Here is a 25518-nt window from a genome sequence, read left to right on the forward strand (position 1 = left end):
TTGTGTAGATGTACCATAGTTTTCTGATTCATTTATCTGTTAACAGGTACCTAGGCAGTTTCCAAATCCTAGCTATTGTAAATTGTGCTGCTATGAACATAGGGGTGCATATATCCTTTCTGATTCGTGTTTCTAGTTGCTTAGGATATATTCCTAAGAGTGGAATTACTGGGTCAAATGGGAGTTCCATTTTCAGTTTTTTGAGGAAACACCATACTGTTCTCCACAGTGGCTGCACCAGTTTGCATTCCCACCAGCAGTGCACGGGGGTTCCTTTTTCTCCACAACCTCGCCAACACTTGTCGTTTGTTGATTTGTTGATGTTGGCCATTCTGACAGGTGTGAGATGGTACCGCATTGTTGTTTTGATTTGCATCTCTCGGATAATTAGTGACTTTGAGCATGTTTTCATGTGCTTCTTGGCCTTCCCTCTGTATTCTTTTGAAAAGATTCTATTTAGATCCATTGCCCATTTTTTAATTGGATCATTTATCTTCCTTTTATTAAGTTGTATAAGCTGTCTGTAGATGTTGGAGATTAAACCTTTATCAGTGATAACATTGGCAAATATGTTCTCCCATACAGTGGGCTTCCTTGTTTTGTTGATGGTTTCTTTTGCTGTAATTGCTTTTTATTTTGATGTAGTCCCACTTGTTTATTTTCTCTTTAGCTTCCATTGCCCTAGGGGAAATATCAGTGAAGAAGTTCTTTTGGCATATGTCTGAGATTTTGCTGCCTGTGGATGCCTCTAGTATTTTTATATTTTTTCATCTTATGTTTAAGTCCTGTATCCATTTTGAGTTTATTTTTGTGTATGGTGTAAGTTGGTGATCTAGTTTCATTTTTTTGCATGTATCTGTCCAATTTTCTCAACACCATTTATTGAAGAGACTGTCTTGACTCCATTGTATGCTCATGCCTCCTTTGTCAAATATTAATTGAGTATAGAGGTTTGGGTTGATATCTGGGTTCTCTATTCTATTCCATTGGTCTATATGTCTGTTCTTGTGCCAGTACCAGGCTGTTTTGAGGACAGTGGCTTTGTAATACGGCTTGAAATCTGGTATTGAGATTCCTCCTACTTTATTCTTCTTTCTCAGGATTGCTGTGGCTATTTGGGTTATTTTTTTTTTATTCCAGATGAATTTTTGGAGAGTTCTTTCTAGGTCTGTGAAATATGCTGTTGGTATTTCAATGGGGAGTGCACTGAACCTATAAATTACTTTGGGTAATATGGACATTTTAATGATGTTGATTCTACCAATCCACGAATATGGTACGTTCTTTCATCGGTTTACATCTTCCTCTTTTTTCAGTGTCCTGTATATAGGTTTTTTACCTCCTTAATTAAGTTTATTCCTAGGTATCTTAATTTTTTTGGTGTGATGGTAAATGGGATTGCTTTTTTAGTCTCTGTTTCTGTAAGTTCACTATTGGTTTATAGAAAGGCCATAGATTTCTTGGCGTTAATTTTGTATCCTGCTACATTGCCAAATTCATTTATTAAATCTATTAGTTTTTTTGATGGAGTCTTTTGGGTTTTTTTATGTACAATATCATATCATCTGCAAATAAGGACAACTTTACTTCTTCTTTTCCAATTAAGATGCCTTTTATTTCTTCTTCTTGTCTAATTGCAATGGCGAGTACTTACAGTACTATTTCAAACAGGAGTGGTGAGAATGGGCAACCCTGTCTTGTTCTGTTCTTAGAGGGAATGGTTTTAGTTTTTGCCCATTGAGTATGATGTTTGCTGTGAGTTTATTATACAGTGGTGCCTCACACAACGAACTTAATTCGTTCCAGGAGCAAGTTTGTTATGCGAAAAGTTCGTTATGTGAAACGTGTTTTCCCATAACAATACATGTTAAAAAAAATAATTCGTTCTGTAGCATAAAATATGCTAAGATGACATAAAAAAAGATAAATTTTTTGTTATTACTGTATTGAGTTTAACTTAAAAGGACGACTGCCGTGATACGTGCGTGATTTAATTCGTAATGAAGAACGATTGCCGTGATACGTGCTTAAGTTAAGCTCAGTGACTAACGACTGCCTGCAGTGCCTGCGCAGAAGGATGCAATACATCGGCAGCGATCGTGGAAGCTCGGGCGAAGCAGTCGTGGAAGTTCGGGCAAAGCGGTCGTGGAAGCTCTGGCGACTTCGTTGTGTGAAACGAAGTTCGTTGTATGAATCATGAAATGAAGTTCGTTGTGTGCAGCGTTTGCTGTGCGAGGCGTTCTTTATGCGAGGCACCACTGTATATAGCTTTTATTATGTTGAGGTATGATCCTTCTATTCCCACCTTGTTGAGAGTTTTTACCACGAAAGGGTGTTGGATTTTATCAAATGCTTTTTCTGTATCAATTGATATGACTATATGGTTTTTATATCTCAATTTGTTTATGCTATGTATCACGATTATTGGTTTGCAGATATTGTACCATCCTTGCATTCCCGGGACAAATTCTACTTGATCATGGTGTATGATCTTACTGATGTACTGCTGGAGCCAATTTGCTAGAATTTTGTTGAGGATTTTGTCATCTAGGTTCATGAGGAGTATTGGCCTATAATTCTTTTTCATTGTGTTGTCTTTATCTGGTTTTGGTATTAGGGTGATGCTGGCTTCATAAAAGGAGGTTGGAAGTGTTCCTTCCTCTTGAATTTTTTTTGAATAGTCTGAGGAGTATAGGTTTTAGTTCTTCCTTGAATGTTTGGTAAAACTCTTCTGTGAAGCCCTCTGGCCCTGGGCTTTTGTTTCCCGGAAGTTTTTTGATGATGGCTTCAATTTCTTCTGTAGTTACTGGCCTATTGAACTGTTTAGATTTTTCTTGATTGAGTTTTGGAAGGTTATATTTTTCTAGGAATATGTCCATTTCCTACAGGTTGTCCAGTGTGTTGGAATAGAGTGTTTGTAGTATTTTGTAGCAATCCTTTGTATCTCGGCGGGGTCTGTTGTTGTTTCATTTCTTTCATTTCTGATTTTGCTTATTTGGGTCCTCTCTCTTTGTTTCTTGGTGAGCCTGGCTATAGGTTATCCTTTCACAGAACCAGATCTTGGTTTTGTTGATCTTTTGTATTGTTTCTTTGGTCTCTTTGTCATTAATCTCTGCTCTGATTTTTATTATTTCCTTTCTTCTGCTTACACTGGGCTTTTCTTGTTGCTCTTTCTCTAACTATTTGAGTTTTAGGGCTAGGTAACTTATTACCATTGTTTCTTGTTTGTTTGTTTTTTTGTTTTTTGTTTTTTGTTGTTGTTGTCGTTGTTTTTTGCAGTAGGCTTATAGAGCTATGAACTTCCCTCTCAAGACTGCTTTTGCTGTGTCCCATAGATTTTGGATTGTCGTGTTTTCATTGTCATTTGTTGCCAGGATGTTTTTTATTTCTTTCTTGATCTCTCCGGTAACTCAGTCATTGTTTAATAGCATGCTGTTTAGTCGCCATGTGTTAGATTTTTTAAGATTGTTTTTACTGTAGTTGATTTCCAGTTTTATGCCACTGTGGTCTGAGAAAATACTTGGTATGATTTCTATCTTCTTGAATTTGAGGAGACTTTGCTTATGTCCCAGCATATGACCTATCTTTGAAAATGACCCATGTGCACTTGAAAAGAATGAAAATTCTGTGGCTTTGGGATGAAATGTTCTGAAGATGTCAATTCCATCTGGTCTAGTGAGTCATTTAGGGTTGATGTTTCTTTGGTGATTTTTTGTTTAGAGTATTTGTCCAATGGTGATAGTGGGGTATTAAAGTTTCCTACTATGATTATATTGCTGTTAATCTCTCCCTTAATGTCCTCCTCCAGGAGTTTTTTGTTTTTTTTTTTAATGTATTCGGGTGCTCCTATATTGGGTTCATATGTGTTTACCAGAGTTATTTCTTCTTTTTGGATTGCTCCCTTTAGCATTATGAAGTGGCCTTCCTTATCTCTTGTTATGTCCTTACCTTTGGGGTCTAATTTGTCAGGTATAAGTATTGCTACCCCAGATTTTTTTTCATTGCCATTCGCCTGGAAAACCTTTTTCCATCCCTTCACCCTCAGTCTGTGTGTGTGTCTTTTTTTCTGAAATGGGTTTCTTGTAGACAGCAGATATATGGGTCTTGTTTTCTTATCCAATCCATTATCCTATGTCTTTTGATTGGGGCATTTAATTCATTTACATTTAAAGTTATTATTGATAGGTACTTATTTGTTGCCATTTTTATTCTATACCCCTGTATTCCTTCTTTGCTTCCTATTTCTTTTTTATTATTATAGCAGACCCTTTAGCATTTCTTGTATTGCTGGTTTGGTGGTGATAAATTCCCTTAGATTTTTTTTGTCTTTGAAGTTCCTGATTTCACCTTCAATTTTGATTGATAGCCTTGCTGGGTACAATATTCTTGGATTCAGACCCTTCCTTTGCATGACTTTGTATATTTCATTCCATTCCCGTCTGGCCTGATGAGTTTCTGTTGAGAAGTCAGTTGCTAGTCTGATGGGGGTTCCTTTATATGTAACTTTCTGTCTCTCTCTGGCTGCTTATAAGATCCTTTTTATTTTTATTTTTATATTTTATTGATTTTTTACAGAGAGGAAGGGAGAGAGATAGAGAGCTAGAAATGTCGATGAGAGAAACACCGACCAGCTGTCCCTTGCACACCCCCTACCGGGGATGTGCCCGCAACCAAAGTACATGCCCCTGACCGGAATCGAACCTGGGACCTTTCAGTCCGCAGACCGATGCTCTACCACTGAGCCAAACCAGTTTCAGCAAGATTCTTACTTTGTCGTTGGTATTTGCCAATTTAATTATAATGTTCCTTGGCATCTGTCTTTTGGGGTTCATTTTGCTTGGGACTCTGTGAGCTTCTTGGATTTGTGTGGGTATTTTCTTTCTATATCAGGAAAGTTTTCTGTCATTATTTCTTCAAACATTTTTTCTATTCCTTGCTCAGTTTTCTTTCTTTCTGGAACCCCTATTATGTGAATATTGTTTTGTTTTGTATTGACCCAAAGTTCCCTTAGGCTCTCCTCCTGCTTTTTAATTTTTTCTAGAAGCTGCTCTAATTGGGTATTTTTTCCATCTTGTCTTCTAGCTCACTGATGCGGTCCTCTGCTTCTTCTAGTCTACTCTTGATGCTTTCTATTGAGTTCTTTACAGTAGCGATGTCATTTTTCATTTCTTCTTGGTTCTTCATTTCCTCTTGGTTCTTACTCATATTGTCAAATTTGTCTTCCATTCTTTTCAGCCATCTTATGATTATTTCTCTGAATTCTTGCTCTGATAGGTTACTTGCCTCTAATTTATTTACTTCCTTTTCTGTTGATGCCTGCTTTTCTTTCATATGCAGGCTGTTTCTTTGTCTCCCCGTTGTCTCTCTCTTTAGGATGTCTGATTATATAGTTCTCTCTCTCCTTTCCGTGGTGGAATGAAGAGCTCCCTTGAATCCACATGTTTGCTCCAATTGGGGCCTCACAGCTGTTCGGTGGTCTCCACAGTTGTGGGTTTTCAGTCCTCCAAGAAGATCCACTTTCCCTTGCAAGATGGAGCAGTTTTCCATCTGAGCCCATAGCTCTGGGAGAAGTCTCAGCTGCAGTGTCGGGTGCTTGGTCAGGGAACCCCGTCTAGCAGTCCTCCACATTCTCTTAGAGTTCTGCTATCCTTTAGCTTGCCAACATACACTTCCTGAGCTACTCTCAGGTGCTCCTTCTGTCAGCTCTGGGACAAGGCTTGGAACACATCTGTCTATTCCGTCACCATTTTTTCAAGACTCATTTTATTTCTTATATAGATTCAAGTAATGAGTAACTTTTAAACAAGTTTGGAAGGTAGTAGTTGGTTTCTACAGGCTGATAATTACAACTTCAAAATGAAGAACAATTTGTACATTTTTTTATTATTTGGCCAATTTTTCTTCTGGTTCCAAAGCTAACTGTTAAAATAAACATACTTCTTTTGCCCTGACCGGTTTGGCTCAGTGGATAGAGCATCGGCCTGTGGACTCAAGGTTCCCAGATTCGATTCAGGTCAAGGGCATGTACCTTGGTTGTTGGCACATACTAGTAGGGAGTGTGCAGGAGGCAGCTGGTCGATGTTTCTAACTCTTTCCTCTCTGTAAAAAATCAATAAAAATATTTTTAAAAAAGTAAAAAAGAAACTTCTTTCTTAAAGCAGCACCGAAAACTATTTGCAAAGTCAGTTGCAGAATTCAGCTTACATGGGAAAACGCAAACATTTTCTTATATTTCCTTAATTTTTATCATATGTTTATTTGCAATAGAACAAATAATGCTCTAATACTTTCTAATATTTGTTTCTAAACAAATATATAGTTACATATCCATCACTTTTTAAAAAACTCTGATTTATGTGATCTTCAATAATCTAGTTCACATTTTACATTTGAAGAAAGTTGTGATGTGCAAAGAAATATATTAGTAATGATGTTGACCTTTTGACTTAGTTCCTTTTTTAGAAATCTCATGAGGATACCTAAAACACTATCAATGAATCAGTTGATATTCTTTGGTGATATTTGGGGATATTCTTCCATGTTGATGTTATCTCACATCTGGTCTTTCATTATAACATTTAAGTGATAGGCCCTATGCATGCATTTATTTTACAGATTTTATAGTAGTAAAATATACATAACAAAGTTTACTATTTGAACCATTTTAAGTGTACAGTTTAATGGCATATGGTAAGTTCAACTTTAAATTTCTGAGGAAACAAATTCTTTTCTGCTTTGGCTACACATTTTACATTTCCACCAGCAGTGCATAGGGTTCCAGTTTTCTGTATCCTCACGAACAGTTATTTCCCATGGTGTTTTGTTCGTTTTTTTTATAATTATGTACTGATGGATATAAAGTTGTGTCTCATTGTGATTTTATTTGCATTTCCCTAATTACTGGTGTTGCTGAGTATCTTTTCATGTGTCTATTTCTACAAAATGCAAATTCCTACAAATTGGCCATTTGTGTACTTTTTTGGGAGAATGTTTATTCAAGTCCTTTGACCATTTTTAAATTTTTAAATTATTTTTATTCATATCCCCTACGTTCTCCCCTTGGGAAGCCATCAGCTCATTCTCTATATCTACGAGTCTGTTTTGTTTTGTTTATTCATTTGGGAATTTTTTAGATTCTACATATAAATGATATCGTATGATATTTTTCATCCTCTGACTTACTTCACATAGCATAATACCTTTAGTTCTATCCATGTTGTCGCAAATGCCAATATTTCATTCTTTTTTTCTGACTGAATAATATTTAATTTATGCACAAATCTTGATTTATTCATCTATTAATTGATGCCTAGGTCATTTTCATATATTGGCTATTACTAGTAATGCTGCAGTGAACATGGTGCATTTATCTTTTCAAATTAAGTATTTTTGTTTTCTTTGGGTAAATATTCAAAAGTGGAATTGTTGTATCACATGACAGTTCTATATATTTTTAAATTTATCTTTATTATTGAAAGTATTAAAATAAAAATTATTATTTTATTTTAATAATTAAAAAGTATTATTTTTTCCCATTGTCCCCCTCCCAACCATCTCATCCCTCCTCCAGGCCTTTGCCACACTATTGTCTGTGTTCCTGGACTATGCATATCCTATTTAATTAAAGGGAAATATGCAAATTAACTGTCACTCCATGACAAAGATGGCCATGCTCATAGCCACAAATATGGCAACACCCATAGCCACAAAGATGGCAGCATAAGCTGGAGCCACAGAGCCCAGCGAGCGGGCAGGAGGCTTGGCTTCCTTTGCCACCAGGTGACGAAGGAAGCCAAGCATTCTGCACGCCCAGGCCAGCCTCTGAGGGAGACATGTGGGGAGTGAGCGAGGTTCCCTGTCTGGGGGTTCCAAACCTGCCATTGATTCCTTTCACTACTGATTCCCCTCCTCACAGGTATCCTCCATGCAAAAGCTTTCCACACAAATATGTCATGTCCTAATATGTGAATCCTAAACCGAATGAGTGTTACATCTGGGCAACTTAACTCCTGTTAGAAAAAGGATGTGAGAGGAGGGATTTAGGAATCATGAAGTCATTGTGATGTGCTCAGTCTCCAGAACTGCTGTCAAACATCAAGTGAGCTAAACCTGAGAACCAAGATATTTTCAAGGCCCAAAGTTGACGGGGGTAAGGAGGCAGGGGAGCAAAGCAAACAGAACAGCCAACTCAACCAAAGACAAAAGAGCCTAAGATAATGCAGAGAAATGTCCTAGCCACCGATGCTCTGGTGCCAGTTGGGAGGAGAGGGTGTGTACATACCCCCTGTGTACACCACATGACATGGTGCCCACACCCAGCTGGGAGGAGGGGGTGTGTACATACAGAATTTAAGGCCACTGGCAGGAGGAAAAGTTGAAGCATGCCTAAGGATATTTTATACATGACCCACTGAGAAGCAGAGTCAGAATCAAGAAGCAAAGTATTACCTCAAGGCTGGGTTGTTTAAAAATATCTAAAAATAGCAGTTCCATCGTGGAGTTCACTGCCATGTTTGCCACGGATGCGAGGTGTGCAGAGGACTTTCAAGGCAGCCCTATAACCTCGGGGGCGACAGCAGCTCTTTTTTTTTTTTTTTTTTTTTTTTTTTTTTGAGGTTGGGTTTATCTCTCTATTTTTTTTAAAAAATAAATCTTTATTCAGATTATTACAATTGTTTCCTCCCCCCATAGCTCCCATACACCTGGTACCCACTCCACCCTCTGCCCTTACCTCCTCCCCTACCTCCCCAAGCCCCCCCACTGTCCTCATCCATAGGTATATGATTTTTGTCCAGTATCTTCCTGTACCCCCCACACAGACACCTCTTTCCCCTGAGAATTAACAATTCCCTCCCATTCTATGCCCCTGATTCTATTATATTCACCAGTTTATTCTGTTCCTCAGATTTTTAATTCACTTCACTTTTAGATTCACTTGTTGATAGATATGTATTTGTTGATCATAATTTTTATCTTTACTTTTTTCTTCCTTTTCCTCTTTTTAAAGAACACCTTTTAGCATTTCATATAATACTGGTTTGGTGATTATGTACTCCTTTAGCTTTTTCTGATCTGTGAAGCTTTTTATCTGCCCTTCAATTCTGGATGATAACTTTGCTGGGTAGAGTAATCTTGGTTGTAGGTTCTTGCTATTCATCACTTTGAATATTTCTTGCCACTCCCATCTGGCCTGCATAGTATCTGTTGAGAAATCAGCTGATAATCATATGGGTACTCCATTGTAGGTAACTAACTGTTTTTCTCTTGCTGCTTGTAAGATTCTATCTTTGTCTTTTGCTCTTGGCATTTTAATTATGATGTGTCTTGGTGTGGTCCTCTTTGGATTCCTTTTGTTTGGGGTTCTCTGTGCTTCTTGGATTTGTAAGTCTATTTCTTTCACCAGGTGGGGGAAGTTTTCTGTCACTATTTCTTCAAATAGGTTTTCAGTGTCTTGCTCTCTCTCTTCTTCTGGCACCCCCATAATTCTTATGTTTGTATGCTTGAAGTTGTCCCAGAGGCTCCTTACACTATCTTCAACTTTCTGGATTCTCTTCTCTTCTTGCTTCTCCAGAGGAGTGTCATTTGCCTCTTTGTATTCCAAATCTTTGACTTGATTTTTGCATTCTTCTAGTCTGCTGTTGGGTCTCTGTATAATATTTTTTATTTCAATCAGTGTATGTTTAGTTTCTAGTTGGTTTAATTTCTTTTTCATATCCTCGAGGGTCTCATTAAATTTATTGGCTTTTTCTAGGAAATTCTTGAAAAACCTTATAACCATGGTTTTGAACTCTATATCCAATCTTTTGTTCTCCTCCATTTCTTTTGTTTGAGATCTCCTTCCTTTTCTCGGCATTTTTGCTGCTTCCCTGAGTTGGTAAGGTAGCTTTGTGGGCCTGGGTGTCCTATATGGTTCAGTGGGTCAGCCTCCCAGTTGCCTGATGTGGACACTCTTGGTGCACCCCTTTGTGGACTGTGTGTACAACCTTGTTGTAGTTAAGTCTTGATTGTTGTTGGTGTCACTTGGAGGAATTGACCTCCAGGCCAATTGGCTGTGAGGATCAGTTGTGTCTATAATGGAAGAACTGCTGCTCTGGAGACATGCTTATGGGGCAGTACTTGCTTCAGTGGTTCTTTGGTGCAATCAGTCAGTGATCTCTTACTTGCCCCCTACTGAGGATTGAGCCCCAAACCACCAGGCATGTGCCCCAACTGGGAATTTACCCATGACCTCCTGCTTTAAGGGTTGATGCTCAACCACTGAGCTATATCAGCCAGGCTGAGTAACCATATCTGAATTTATTTATTTTGGGATTATTTGTTTTACTGTTGGACTGTAAGAGTTCTTTATATATTATTGATATTAATCTTTTATCAGATATATCATTTTCAAATATTTTTTCCCTTCTTACAGGTTACCTTTTTACTTTCTTGATCACATTATTTGATCCACAAAAGTTACTGATAAAGTCTAATTAGTTTTTCTTTTGTTGCCTTTGCTTTTGGTGTCATATGCAAGAAATAATTGCCAAATCTAATAATATGTAAAGCTTTCCCCCTATGTTATCTTCTTAGATCTTATGTTTAGGTCTTTGATTCATTTTGAGTTAATTTTTGCTTTAGGTATGAGGGAAGGGTCCAACTTTATTTTTTTCCATGTGGATATTCAGTTTTCCCAGCATTGTTTATTGAAAAGATAGTATTTTCTCTATTGAATAGTCTTGGCACACATGTCAAAACTCAGTTGACCATATAGGTAAAGGATTACTTCTGGACTCTGCATTTTATTCCATTGGTCTGCCTCTCCTTATTCTAGTAAGACACTGTTTTGATTACTTTAGCTTTGTAGAAAGTTTTGAAATCAGGATGTTTGAGCTCTCCAACTTTGTCTTTTTCAAGATTATTTTGGGGTTCTTTGAGGTTTCATGTGACTATTAAGATGGGTTTTTCTATTCTAGATGAAATATCATTGAGAAATATAACATATATGTTGGTCAACTTGAAGGATGTCCCTAAAGTCCCTTAGACTCTGTCTTCATTCTTTTTTCTTTCTGCTTCTCAAACTTAATAATTTTAGTTGTCTTATTTTCATATTTACTGATTTTTATTCCTGCTTAAATCTTCAGTTGAACCTTTGTAGTCAATTTTTCATTTCAATTACTGTATTTTTGAGTGCCAGATTTTACATTTGGTTTCTCCTTATAATTTCTATCTCTGTTGATATTCACATTTTGATCCTTCCTTGTTTTTCTTTGCATGCCTTGTGTTGTTCTTTTGAAAATTTGGCACAGTCACCTCTCCCAATTATTGCAAACTGGCTCTTTGCTGGGCCTGCCCTTCATTGAGTACCCTTGGGATTAGCATGAAATGATGGTTTATGAAAGTGTCAGGTATTTTCTGAGAATTCTTGCCTGGATCTGAGTGTGACTTTTTATTATCCTTTTGCATACATAGCTGCTTAAAAAAAATCTTTATTGTTGAAAATATTACATATTGTTCCATTCCTCTCCCTCCCCTCCCCCCCCCCACACACACATACACATGGTTGCTTTTAAATGTCTAAATTTTCCAAAGAGTCAACTTCTCTGAACCTCAGATAATCTGTTATGTCTCTTTTCCTGTCATTTCTTGCCCGGGCATGTACAGCTGTAGTCCTCCTGCAGGGCCCACAGCTTCACATTGCTGAGCACCAAGTTAGGTGAAACAGACTAGTTCTGGCAGTTCCCAGACTAATTAGAAAATTGCAAATAAAGTCTGCTTTGCTCCCTCTGGTTTGAGGGAAGTAATTGGGAACAATAAACAAATTGGGAAGGAATTGGTTCAGACCAAGAACATAGCTAAAGAAGGGGGTATACAGTGACAAGTAAAAACACCATGACATATCCTACTGTTTTGAGGGTGACTTTTTGTTAATTGGGCATTTGCTTTGTTGCTGTACACCTTTGTTTTCCAGAATTCCTGTACGTTTATTTTTCTAATTTTTGCATGCTTTTTGACATTTCTGTTGGGGAATGAGGGCTTAAAGTTTCTTAATCTGCCTCTTTGCTGACATCACTACATAGGCATGAATTTTTAGCAACCATCCTAGAACTTGTTAATGACAGTTTTCCCCCCTAAAGACATCAATTTCAAATGTTATCTGATAAAAGAGTAATATGCAAATAGACCATACCTCTGTTACACCCACCAGTCACGCCCATCAGCCAATCAGAGCGAGTATGCAAATTAACCCCAACCAAGATGGCTACAGCCACAGAAAGCAGGAGGGAGGCTTGCTTTTCCCAGGCAATGGTAGAAGCCAAGCTTTCTGTCTGCCCTAGTTGGCCTAAGCCTCCACTCAAGGCTACAAAGTTTCATTATAGAAGGTAAACAAATCCAAACAGAAATGGAGGCAGCCACGGAGCAAGCAAAAGACTTGGCTCCACTCCAGGCTACAAAGTTTCAATTGTAGAAGGTAAATAAATTCCAGATACCAGGGCCTCTGCTTGGATCGCCAGAGGGTGTGCCCGGCCTGCAAACCACCACAGGCCCCTCATCCAGGCCTTCCCACACCCCAAGGTAGGGGTGTCGAACTCAATCAGAGAAGGGGCCAAAATCTAAAATCCAGCCTAAATTGCGGGCTGAATGGTTTACTGAACAGTCATAAACTGACAATGTCATAAACTGACAGCGGAGTGCAGTGATGACAGCGCGGTGCGGGCCACATTGCAAGGCCTGGCGGGCTGGATTTGGCCCGCAGGCCTTGTGTTTGACACATGTGCCCCAAGGGAACCCTACCCTGATCCAGGACACCCTTCAGGGCAAACCAGCCAGCCCCCACCCATGCACCAGGCCTCTATCCTATCTAATAAAAGAGTAATATGCAGATTGACCATCACTCCAACACACAATATGGTTGCCCCCATGTGGTCAAAGATCCTGCCTTCATGTGGACACAAGATGGCCACCACAAGATGGCCAGCAGGGGAGGGCAGTTGGGAAGTACCAGGCTTGCAAGGGAGGGCAGTTGTGGATCATCAGGCAAGCAGGGGAGGGTAGTTGGGAGGCACCAGGCTTGCAAGGGAGGGCAGTTGGGGGCAATCAAGACTGCAGGGGAGGATAGTGAGGGGTGACCAGGCCAGCAGAGGAAAAAAGTTGGGGGCAAACAGGCTGGCAGGGGAGCAGTTAGACATCAGTCAGGCTGGCAAGGGAGTAGTTAGGGGGTGATCAGGCTGGCAGGCAGAAGTGGTTAGGGGCAATCAGAAAGGCAGGCACGTGAGTAGTTGGGAGCTGCAGTCCTGGATTGTGAGAGGTATGTCCAACTGCCCATTTACACCCGATCCCTAGGACAGTTGGACATTCCTCGAGGAGTACCAGATTGAAGAGGTGCAAGTTGGGCTGAGGGACACCACCACCCCTCCCCCCATGCACGGATTTTGTGCACCGGGCCTTTAGTATATATATAAAATTACTAAAGGTTTTTGTAATGCCTCTTTACCTTCAGAACCTATATTACATTCTTGTTACTCTTTGGTGTGGCAAACTATCCTTTTCTGAGGCCAGGTTTGGTTTTGAGAAGATAACCAAAAGAAATCTGATGAATAAAATGAGTAAGTTAAACACTACAATTCTTGGTACAAAAAATTTAATTGCCATAATAAGGTGGTTCCACCATAGGCCCAGAAAATATTTTGACTGAGGTATAAGTAACTAGAGAATAAATATGTAGCCTTACTGAGTGATTACTTTGAAGATTATAGTTAATTGATAACCTAAGTTATGGTTTGGTGAAACCTATTTTAAAATATTTTATATGTCTACTGATGAAAATTTTAAAATGTGCATGTAGATCCTACTGAGAAATGAATGTAAATGTGTCTTTGTTCTGGCACCAGTGAATGTAAGACAGCAAGGATTTCTATTTAGAGGGAATCATCTAGGGTCTGTCTTAACCTTGTAATTGTGTGACAGCTGTATTTGCCATATAACTATAACCTACAAAATTTACTTTTTTCTAGTTATCCATACATAGCTTTCATCTATATTTCAGTTCAACTTAATGCTTTATTTAGCCATGTTAAGTTAATAAATTAGTGAAATTACTCTCTTAATACTACTTAGTTACTATATCTCACGTTCATATAAATGTTTGTGAATTATGCAACTAACTTTGGGATCTTACACGAAGGAAAAAGAAGTTGTGTGAAGAAGTAGCAAGAAAAACAGATGATTATTTATCCAATGTAATAATGGCCAAAAACTGCATTGAAGAAAGAAAAAATGATTTGAATGCAGCTATGAAGATAGCAAGAGAGTTAAAGTCAGCACCTTCTCTAAGGACTTATTGTGATCTGAATCAGGTAATTATAATAGTTCATGATGTGCATTATTTATTTTTATTTATTTTATTCAATTAAACTTTATATTCAGTATTATTTTGTATTAGCTTTACATGCACAGCATAGTTGTTAGATGATCATATATTTTACACAGTGGCCCCCTGATATTTCAGGTACTCATCTGGCACTGTGAATAGTTATTACAATATTACTAACTATATTCTCTATGCTGTACTTTTCATCACCAAGACTATTTTGTAACTACCAATTTGTAGTTCTTAAATCCTTCACCATTTTCACCCAGTACCCCAACTCCCATTTCCTCTGTCAGTCATCAGTCTATTCTCTGTATCTTTGAGTCTCTATTTTTTGTTTATTTTTTTTTTCTTTTGATTTCATATATAAGTGATAACATGTCGTACTTATATTTCTCTGACTGACTTATTTCACTTAGTATTATACCCTCTAGGTTCATCCATGCTATTGCAGATGGTAAGGTCTCATTCTTTTTTTATGGCTGAGTAATATTTGATTGTGTAATATTCAATTGATGAATAAAATGAGTAAGTTAAATGCTACAATTTTTGGTACAAAAATCTTAATTGCCGTAATAAGGTAGTTATGCCATAGGCCTCTGGCAATCATCATCTATCAAATATTCTACAGCTTTTTATATTTCACTTAACATAATACCCTCTAGATCAGTGATTCTCAATCTTTCTAATGCCGGGACCCTTTAATACAGTTCCTCATGTTGTGGTGACCCCCAACCATAAAGTTATTTTAATTTCTACTTCATAACTATAATTTTGCTACTGTTATGAATCATAATGTTTTCCGATGGTCTTAGGTCAGTGTTTTTCAACCTTTTTTGGGCAAAGGCACACTTGTTTCATGAAAAAAATCACGAGGCACACCACCATTAGAAAATGTTAAAAAATTTAACTCTGTGCCTATATTGACTATATATAAAGTAATTCTCTTGAATAGGAATCAAATAAACACAAAGAAAGTATTTTATAATTACTTTATTATGAAATATTAAGTAAACAAAATAGTGAAAAATTATAAAATTCTTGTCTTGTCTGCACCTACGGCACACCAGGCAACATCTCTCGGCACACTAGTGTGCCGCGGAACAGCGGTTGAAAAACGCTGTCTTAGGTGACCCTCCTAGCAGTTGTCAACCTGTGGGTCGCAACCCATAGGTTGAGAACCGCTGCTGTAGAGCCTAAGACCATTGGAGTCGCAGCATTAGAAAGGATGAGAACCACTGCTCTAGACCCATCCAGGTTGTCACAAATCATAAGATTTTATTCTTTCTTATGGCTGAGTAATATTCTATTGTATATGTGTATGACAGCTTTTTTATTTACTCATCTATTAATGGGTACTTAGGTTGCTTCCATATTTTGGCTATTATAAATAACACTGAAGTGAACATATAGGTGCACACATTCTTTCAGATTAATGTTTTGGATTTCTTCAGATACATACCCAGAAGTGGGATTGCTAGGTCATAAGGTAGCTTGACTTTTAATTTTTTGAGGAACCTCCGTACTGTTTTCCATAGTGTCTGCATCAGTCTGCATTCCCACCTATAACTGTGCATGAGGGTTCCCTTTTTATCACATCCTCACCAACACTTGTTTGTTGATTTATGGATGATAGCCATTCTGGATATCTCATTGTGGTTTTAATTTGTATTTCTCCGATGATTAGTGATGTTGAGCATCTTTTCATATATCTGTTTGCCATCTGCATGTCCTTTTGAAGAAGTGTCTATTCAGGTCCTCTGCCCATTTTTTAATTGGATTGTTTGATATTTTTTGGTGTTGGGTTGTATGAGTCCTTTATAGATTTCGGATATTAACTCCTTTTCAGATGTGTCATTGGCGAATATGTTCTCCCATTCAGTAGGGTGTCTTTTTGTTTTGTTGATGGTATTCTTTGCTATGCAAACACTTTTTTTTTTTTAGTTTGATATAGTTTCATTTGTTTTGTTTTGGTACTTTTTGTTTGTTTCCCTTGCTCAAAGAGTTATATCAGAAAAATATTGCTAAGTGAAATGTCAGATTTTACTGCCTGTGTTTCCTTCTAGGAGTTTTATGACTCCATAGTCTTATATTTATTTCTTTCATCCATTTTGAGTTTATTCTTGTATATGTTGTTAGAAGTGGTCTAATTTAATTTTTTCATGTGTTTGTCCAATTTTCCCAACACCACTTATTGAGTAAAATGTCTTTATCCCATTGTATGTTCTTGCCTCTTTAAAAATATGAATAAACCATATAAGTGTGGGTTTATTTTTGGGTTCTCTGTTCTGTTCCATTGAGCTATGTGTCTGTTTTTATGCCAGTACCATACTGTTTTGATTCTAGAGCCTGGTAGTATAGTTTCAAATATCAGGTAGCATGATACCTCTGACTTCATTGTTCTTTCTCAAGATTGATGTGATTTGGTGTGAATTATTTCTGAAGTAGCTTATTTTACATGCTTTCAAATATAACATTTAAGAATTAACAAAAGTCTGTATTTCAGATTCTCTTAATTCACATTGGCTTTAATTTACAATTATTCATTGTTTGAGTTCTAAAACAAGCATTAATACATTTGTTTAACCTTTTTTTATCAATTAGGTAAATGATATAGTAAGGTTTTGTAACACATGACGTGAGAACAAGTAGGGTAAGACATTGAGTTGAATGTTGATGTTTCTAGGATATTTGAATAAACAATCAGGACAAATAAGGGTACCAAACTAAATAAGAATCTGTTTTCTTTTTACATTCAATATAGGTATTACTATCAACTCTTGACTTGAAAATTTAACTTAAGATTCCATTCTGGGTTTTTTTCCTTCCCCTCTTGCCTCCCAAGATGTGCAGGTGAAGAAACAAGATGCCTCAGCTATGTCCTGCTCAAGGGATAGAGTTGGGAAAAAATGTAGAAACATGTTTCTTATGAGATCATTGGGCAGAAATAGAATTAGCTATCAATCCCTTTGTTAATTTCTCTCTTTCTCCCTTATGGAAATATATCATACTCTACTTTTGAATCCCCAGGGCTTCATTTCCCATAGATGATCAGATGTTTGGACTGAACTGAGGTATAAAATAGAATCCATTGGTTTCTGTCTCAAAAGTCTCTAATCTTAAATGAAAGGAGATTTTATCACTGTCTTACTAATATAGGTCTCCTTCCAATTGTAGCTCTAAAACAATAATAGTCATTTCCTATGTATTACATGTGAGTCATTAGGAAGTTTAAAAAAGTGGTAAGATTTGGTCTTTACTCTCGTTAGCCTCATTAGGAAGATTTAAAAAAAAGAGAAAGAATCATTTGATGACAGCAATGCAGATACAAAATTAATCTGGTCAGAATTTTCTCTGGTCATGTAGCTATATCTAATTTGTTAACCAGTGTCCTGTTATTATCTGTTAATAAATATTTCCAAAAGATTTTAAATTCCTTTTATGGGAAAAAGTAATGAAACACTTATTTGTATTCCTTCAAATGCTTAAAATCAAATCTTAAACATATTAGATAGTGAAATACCTAAAGGATATACTTTTCTAAAATCTTACTCAGCTTCAACAATATTAAAAGAAATTTTACATATGAGTGGGACTTCTTTTTTTTATTGATTAAGGTATTACATATGTGTCCTATCCTCCCATTGTTCCCCCAACCCCCGCTCATGCCCTCACCCCCTGGTGTCTGTGTCCATTGGTTATGCTTATATGCATGCATGCAAGTCCTTTGGTTGATCTCTCCCCCTTACTCCCACCCTCCCCTACCTTCAGAAATTAGAAACACCAATCAGAGAGGATATATGCACTCCTATGTTCATAGCAGTACAATTTATAATAGCTAAGATTTAGAAATAGCCTAAGTGCCCATCAGCAGATGAGTGGATTAAAAACTTGTGGTACATCTACACAATGGAATACTATGCTGCTGTGCAAAAAGGAAGAATCTCTTACCATTTGCAACAGCATGGAAGGAGCTGGAGAGCATTATGCTAAGCGAAATAAGTCAGTCAGAGAAAGATAAATATCACACGATCTCATTCATTTGTGGATTATAATGAACAGCATAAGCTGATGAACAAAAACATCTTTTTTAAAAAAATCTTTATTGTTAAAAGTATTACATAACTTCCTCTTTTACTCCCATTGACCTCTTCAAGCCCACTCCCACCCCCCCTACCCTGAGGCCCTCACCACTCCATTGTCTGTGTCCACGGGTTATGCATATATACATAAAAGTTCATTGGTTGATCTTTTTCCACCCATCCTCCCCTGCCTTCCCTTCGAGGTTTGACAGTCTGTCCATGAACAAAATAGACACTTTTTTTATTCTAGATCATCCGCACCTTGAAGTTAACCTTTGAGAATGAATTGCCACAAGTTAGTGCTCTAAAACTAAGGAAATCTCCCAGGTAAGTAAGTTATAATTTAGGAGAACCTAACAAGTATAAAAACATATTAGAGCCTAGATTTATTAAAATAGCAAGCAATTATAAATTTAAAATTTAGGTCACAAATGTTTTCCAACTTAGCAAGCAAATTAAAATAAGTGTAATTTATGATAAGTAAGAAAGTTATTTAAATGTTCTGTCTTTAATAGTGTTTTATGTAAGCAATTGATTTTTATTTAGAGAAAGTAATAAATGTATTTTAGGACATTTACTTATATGCTAGTGTTTATTGTAGGTTGAACATGAGTTGCAGTGAGATCATTTCTGTGGTCAACAATATGATAAAGATTGATTTTGAGGACTCAACAAAGTAAGTATAAGACTGACAACATACTATTAATAATAGGGCCTAAGAGACAGGAAAATTGATTCTTAGTATAATATATGTGATTCAAAAGTAGAAAAATAATAAGGGGCAAAATAGCTTCAATCAGTTATATTCTACGTAAAATATTTAAGAATAAAAAGATCTTGGAGGGATCAGTATTCATTGATGTGTGTGCCAAAGTTATTTCTAGGGATTCATTTATTCAGCCAGTATTGAACATTAATTTTGTGCTAGGCATAAACTTGAATGTTGAAATATATGTCAGAGAAGTTACAATAAGTAGAAGATGACACATGTGAACAACAAAATGCATAATTGTTATGATGGTAATATATGCAAAATTTTATGGAGATGCAAAGGAAGGGAGTGGTCAGTTCTGGGGATAATAAGGGACCTGGAAAAAGAAGATTTTATTTTCCCTTATCTATAACATATGGGTAATAATGGAAAAGGAAGGCAACAGGGAGGTAGGAATCTTAGCAGAAAGATGTATTTGCAATGAAATAACATACTACCTTCAGGGAACTGCATTTGACGGAGGGAACATAGAAGCTAAATTCTAAAAATTTTGTATGCTGTACAGAGGTGTTTGGATTTCATTTTCTAGACTCATGCTGTCCATTATAGCAGCCATTAACCACATGTGCCCATTTTCATTTAAGCATAAATGCATTAAAACTGAATAAACAAATTCAGTTCCTTAGTTACTAGCCATATTTTAAGTCTCAGTAGCCACATTGGACAGCACAACACATTTTCATGATCACAGAAAGTTCTGTTGAATAACACAGCTATAGACAAAGCACGAAAAAATTCTCATCATGAAAGTAAAAATAATTAGGTTACATTTTTAAACATTAATTCTGTTGTCATTTAGAGGATTATTTGGAAGATTAAGAGGCTGGAGGTTGAAAGATCAGTTGGACTATTTTATTAATACTAGTAAATGATGAGAAATCAAAAGTAGGTAATAACACTGGAGAGTGATATAACAAATGCTAAGTAGGGAAAGTTGGTAAAACTTTATAATTGCGTGTGAGCAGCAAGGAAGAGAGAAGCACCCTGGATGATTTACAGGTCTGGCTTTGTGATTAAATTGATGGATTGTGGTGTTAACTCACCAAGACTGGGAATACAAGAAGAAAAGTTGGGAGAGGGAAGAGTAGATAAGTTGAGTTACTGCTGTTTACCATGTATTGGGAAGAAATGTCCAGATGGAAGTTGGTTATATGTGCTGAAACTTAAGATATGGTCTTGGACTTGATTCAGGGTTTAGGAATAATCAGAACATACTGGTAGATGATTTATAAACCCCAAAAGAAAATAAGTTCACTTGCACGTGGTGTGTCTCAAAGGAAATCATCCCCCAAGGAGCATCACATTTATTGTTCTAGGGAACTAAGCAGAGTGCAGCCCATGGTCTTGTAAGCCTAGAAACAGATGTGAGCCAATCCACACTAAGCCAGAAGAACTCAGAGACAACAAGTTCACAAAACTGATATAGAGTCAGAATGCCAATTTATCAACTTAATGTTGGCATTCTTTTCCAATATCCAGATAGACACAAGAAGCCAAATTGTTAGAAGTTGCTTTGCTTGAAGTCTTGTTTGTAATAAAGGAAATAAGATTAAATGGCCTAACAGCATTAGGCCTAGATAGCCTACTGTACAATATTTGTCACCACAAGGAAGAGCTTCCCAGAGGACTTTGGCTCAAGTCATCCTCCTTGATAGGGAGCCCTGCCCCATATTTGCCTCTATAATTACTTTTTCAGTCGTGTTTTTTATAGGATATTTTTATAACTTGAATATGGTTACTATCAAATATTTTAAGTATCGAAGTTATTCTATCTCTTAAAGAGTTTGTGTTTATCTTGTCTTGATTTTAAATTTCTCAATAGACTTAAATTTTTTTTTAATAGTTTTTAGGAAAGTTTCACTATAAAACCTGCACCTACTGATTACAAATGGTAATTAAACAATGGGTTTGCCCAGTGAAAGCGGGTATTGAAGTAGATCAAGGACAGTAACCTGAAAAAAGAGAAAATTTTAGGACATACAAAGAGTAACTGGAAAAACAAACAAAACAACACAAAAACTGAAAAGGAGCAGGCAGAGGCTGAAAGATAAACAAGAGAGGAGTGTTTGAGAAGTTAAAGGAGGGATTTACGTATGAGACTGGTGTTGGTTAATTATTGAATGTCTTAGTAAGGTCAGATAAAAGTTATTATTAAAAATGTTTGGATTGCAAAGCTGTGCACATATATGCATCCTCAACAGGTGCTTGGACCTTTATTCCATGTGTACTTATTTTATGTGAGTTATGTGTATACCCATTGTTGGAAGAGACAGATAAGACTTATCATTACTGAATCCATCTGGCTTTGTTGATTCTTATTTCTAAAATGCTTCCTAAATGCTGATCTGTAACCAAGTTAAATCCATCATGGATAAACTAAAATACAAGCTTTTGAGATCCAATCTCATTGTTTAGATAAAATTTCTATACTTGCATATTTGATGGCCTAAATCTGTGTAGCTAAATGAAGAAGATAGAAAAATACAGAATAAATGGAATAAATAATTAGCTGTGAGTTAGTGAATAGTCATATTTAAAGTCTTACCCAAAGGATTCAGACTAATGGTGATTTTTAGTCAAGGTAGAGATTTCTAACAATTTGCTTAGGATCATAACCTTTACTGTTTCCTACACTTTATTTCCCCCCCTATTTATTTATTGTCTAAAGTTTTACATATGTCTCCTTTGTAAAGGAGATTGACCCTCTCCCTTACCAGCCCTCTCCCCCCCAGCCATTCCCATCCCAGGCATGCCCCACCACCCGTGTCTATGTCTATTGGTTATACTAATATGCATGCATATAAGTCCTTTGGGTGCTCTATAACCCCCTCTCCCCTGCCATTTGTCCCTGGATCTACTCAAGTTGTGTTGATCATTATATCCCACATATGAGAGAGATCATGTGATATTTATCTTGCTCTGACAGGCTTATTTCGCTTAGCAAAGCGGTCTCCAGTTCCATCCATGCTGTTGTAGATGATAAAAGTTCCTTCATTTTTACTAGCGGCAGAGTATTCCATTGTGTAGATGTACCATAGTTTTTTTAAATCCACTTATCTACTGATGGGCACTTAAGTTGTTTCCAAATCTTAGCTATTGCAAATTGTGCTGCTATGAGCATTAGGGGTGCATTCTGATTGGTGTGTCTGGTTTCTTGGGATATATTCCTAGAGGGGATTACTGGATCAAATGGGAGTTCCATTTTTAACTTATATGGAAGATAGTATGGAGTTTCCTATACTTTATTTTTAAGTCAATGAATTAAAAGAAGAAATACTCAACATAATTTAAAATCAAGCACCCAAGCCAAATCAAAATGACTTCTTTTGAAAACATATATCCACTGCTCTTTTAGGATTAGATCATTGTTGTGTGACTGCTAGTGTCCCATTGATTATGCCTCTTGTTGCCCTTTTCCAACCCTTGGGCTAGAAATTGATCATAGTTTTTTGGGGGGTGTTCGTAATAGAAATGTTCTAAAATTAGATTGTGGTGATGGTTGCACGACTCGGTGAGTTTAGTAAAATTTAATGAATTTTCTTTTGTGTCAGTTATATCGCAAGAAAGCTGTTTAAAACTATTCTGTGCACCTATATGACTTTACCCCTTTGTGTGTGTGACAAGTGTTAACTGTCCTGTGGAAAGGAAATGGCTTGAGGATGGACAAAGAGACTTTAGGAAGTGATCTAAAGTAGATGTGTGCTTCTGTTTTCAACAGATACCCCCAAGAAAATGAAATTGGCCAGAATCTTCAAAAGAAATATAATCACGGAAAGAAATTTTCTTGTCGTGATAAATTCCCATCGCCAGCAAAGAAAAGGGTTGACATGTCTGTCCTAGCTAATGAGCCCCTACCACCTCCTTTGCAACCAGAAACTGATGATGTGCCTTTGGAAGCAAAAAACTTTCAGCCACAGAAAGAGGTTGTTGCAACAACATCCCCTAAAAGCATTGCTGCTCTACCCAAGATGGGATCTAGCCCTGATGTGATCATAGAAGAAATTATTGAAGAAAACCTGGAAAGTGAGTGACAATATATAAAAAAGGAAATAATAGATCATGTCTGTGATTAGAAACAAAGTTAGTACCTTTTGTCCCTGTACTTCACAGAAAGGAATTACTATTAGCTTACACAACTTCCCTACTGTCACGTTTTCTAAAGTAGGATAATTTTTCTTTTTATTGCAATAATATAGGTAAACTCAGGTGTAAATTTGATATTTGATTTAAGTAGGGTATTTGACTAATGTTCCACATATAAACCTTGTATAAAAGATGAAATATAAATGAGATTTGTAGAAACAATCACATGACTTTGTCCTTATATTTAAGAACATCCTCTCTTAAATCTTAGATATAATCTGTTCTAAAAATGAACTTTCATGAATGTAATAGCACCTCTTTTGTAACATTTAAATTTATCATAATGATTTGATTAAATTTCCAGTGTTGGTGTTCTCTCCACTAACATGAGAGTGAGATACTACTGTGTGTAGTTACACTACCAGTCTTCTTGAGGATCATTTTTAAGGCCCACTTGGTTCCCTTCCTCACACATTAGTTTTACTGATGGACTCTCCAGAATGGCATTTGCATACAGAAGAAAGACATAAAGGACATGCTGCTTTCTCATTTCTACTGTATAATCATCTCTGATTCCTCAGTGAGTTAAGAAGCCTCTCATGGCATTATCTACTGATGCAAGGGGTCTTGTCTTTCCAGTATTTTGTTAATTCATTTTAAAACAATAATATACCATTGTCAACTTAAAATTAGTACAATTGCCTTTATTTTCTATTTTGATGAAGCATGCCTCACAGATGATCGTATGGGCTATCCAAACAAGCCTCTTCAGAAAAAATCATCTCCTTTTGGATCAAAAGCAGGTACTTTAACAACTCTGAACTTGATGTTGTGGTGTTTACTGTATGTATAGTAACTCTTATGTAGTGTGAGGCAATGAGTAAAATGAATTTTACTGATAACTAAAACTTATTTTTCAATGTTAAAAGTTTTGGTGGTTATTGGAAAAAAAATGTTTCTGAAATATATCATCCTTCTCTAGCTGTTTTCCAAGTTACGCATATCTCTTTCCCCCATCCTTAATATAGTTGTTTTTTGTGATTTGTATTAGATAACAGTCAATTATTGGCTATCTCTAATTACAGTCCTCCTACATGTTTTTTAAACATTTTTACTAGATAAAACATCGACATTGTTAAAAAATGAAATATATGTATTCAAATACCCTGTGAAACTTTTATTCTAAACCATTCCATCCTGTTCATCTCTCCCTTTCAGAGTTTCTTTATGCATATACAAACAGATATACACATATTATTTTTCTAACTCTTTCTTTTGTGTGTGTGTGTTTTTTTACACAAAACATAGTATACCTATTAATACCTATAAGGAAGGAATTAAAACAGAATGGTGTTCTTAACATTATACTCCGGAGATCTTTTCTTATCAGTAGCAACATTTGGCTTAATTACTGTTATATACAAGAAATCCCTCACTGTTTTTTATTCTGCCACATCACTGCCTCCATCAAAACACACTCATCTTCCCCTAAATGTTGCAATATGTTGATTTTGCCCAGACATTTTTTTCATCCCTTTCTAACCTGATAAGATTTTGGATTCAGAGAGGTTATGAGCTAATTATTAATTCTTTGGGTATAGTATAGATTAAACAGGGTTTGGGAGGCTATAATAGAAACCTAATCGTTATCAATGGGGTTCTGAGTTACAAATATGTTCATAAATAAACTCTGAAGTTTTGTGTAATAAAAAGGAGTTAAATATACAACTGACATTAGAATCTACCAGGTGAACTGCAATTCTACTTATTTAACATTTTTACAAGTAAAGTAAAATATTTGCAATTCAGATAGCTAAATAATTATTTGTCTAGTTACTATTTTGGGTTTGGACTCTCGTGGGACCTACATTTGCAGTGCCACAAAACACTTATTATTTGTTTAGAGGATATTGTGTTCAGTTTTTGTGAATTATTTTCCTAACTTATGGTTTATTAATGTGGTTTAAATGTTCTTATCTAGGTTCTCCAGAGCTAGTTTTTGTAAGTCATGTAATACATCCTTGCCACTTCTACATTCGGAAGTATTCACAAATAAATGATGCAACAGCATTGGAAAAGATGGTAAATCAGTTTTGCAATAAGAGTTTACACCTTGATCCTTCAGACATTTTGGAGCTAGGTAATGAAATATTACTCTAAGTTAAAATGTCAGGTTTATATAAATATTGGAATATTTGTCCAACCCATATAAATGTATAATACAGATTTGT

The 25518-nt window shown here is 36.4% G+C and overlaps 1 protein-coding gene across 1 annotated transcript in view; it reads left to right on the forward strand.

Annotated features, from left to right (window-relative positions):
* Nucleotides 1-25518, forward strand: part of RNF17 (ring finger protein 17) — a gene marked incomplete at its 5' end in the record, with an annotated part of 167235 nt that overhangs the window by 27198 nt on the left and 114519 nt on the right. Inside the window, 6 exons of the mRNA XM_084878524.1 lie at nucleotides 14165-14336; nucleotides 18683-18759; nucleotides 19034-19108; nucleotides 22923-23227; nucleotides 24013-24090; nucleotides 25269-25427. Coding sequence (XP_084734650.1) covers nucleotides 14165-14336; nucleotides 18683-18759; nucleotides 19034-19108; nucleotides 22923-23227; nucleotides 24013-24090; nucleotides 25269-25427 — 866 coding nt within the window. The remainder of the gene's footprint in view (nucleotides 1-14164; nucleotides 14337-18682; nucleotides 18760-19033; nucleotides 19109-22922; nucleotides 23228-24012; nucleotides 24091-25268; nucleotides 25428-25518) is intronic.

Source organism: Pipistrellus hanaki (assembly GCF_964339955.1).
Source record: "Pipistrellus hanaki genome assembly, chromosome: 3".
NCBI classification, from domain to species: domain Eukaryota; kingdom Metazoa; phylum Chordata; class Mammalia; order Chiroptera; family Vespertilionidae; genus Pipistrellus; species Pipistrellus hanaki.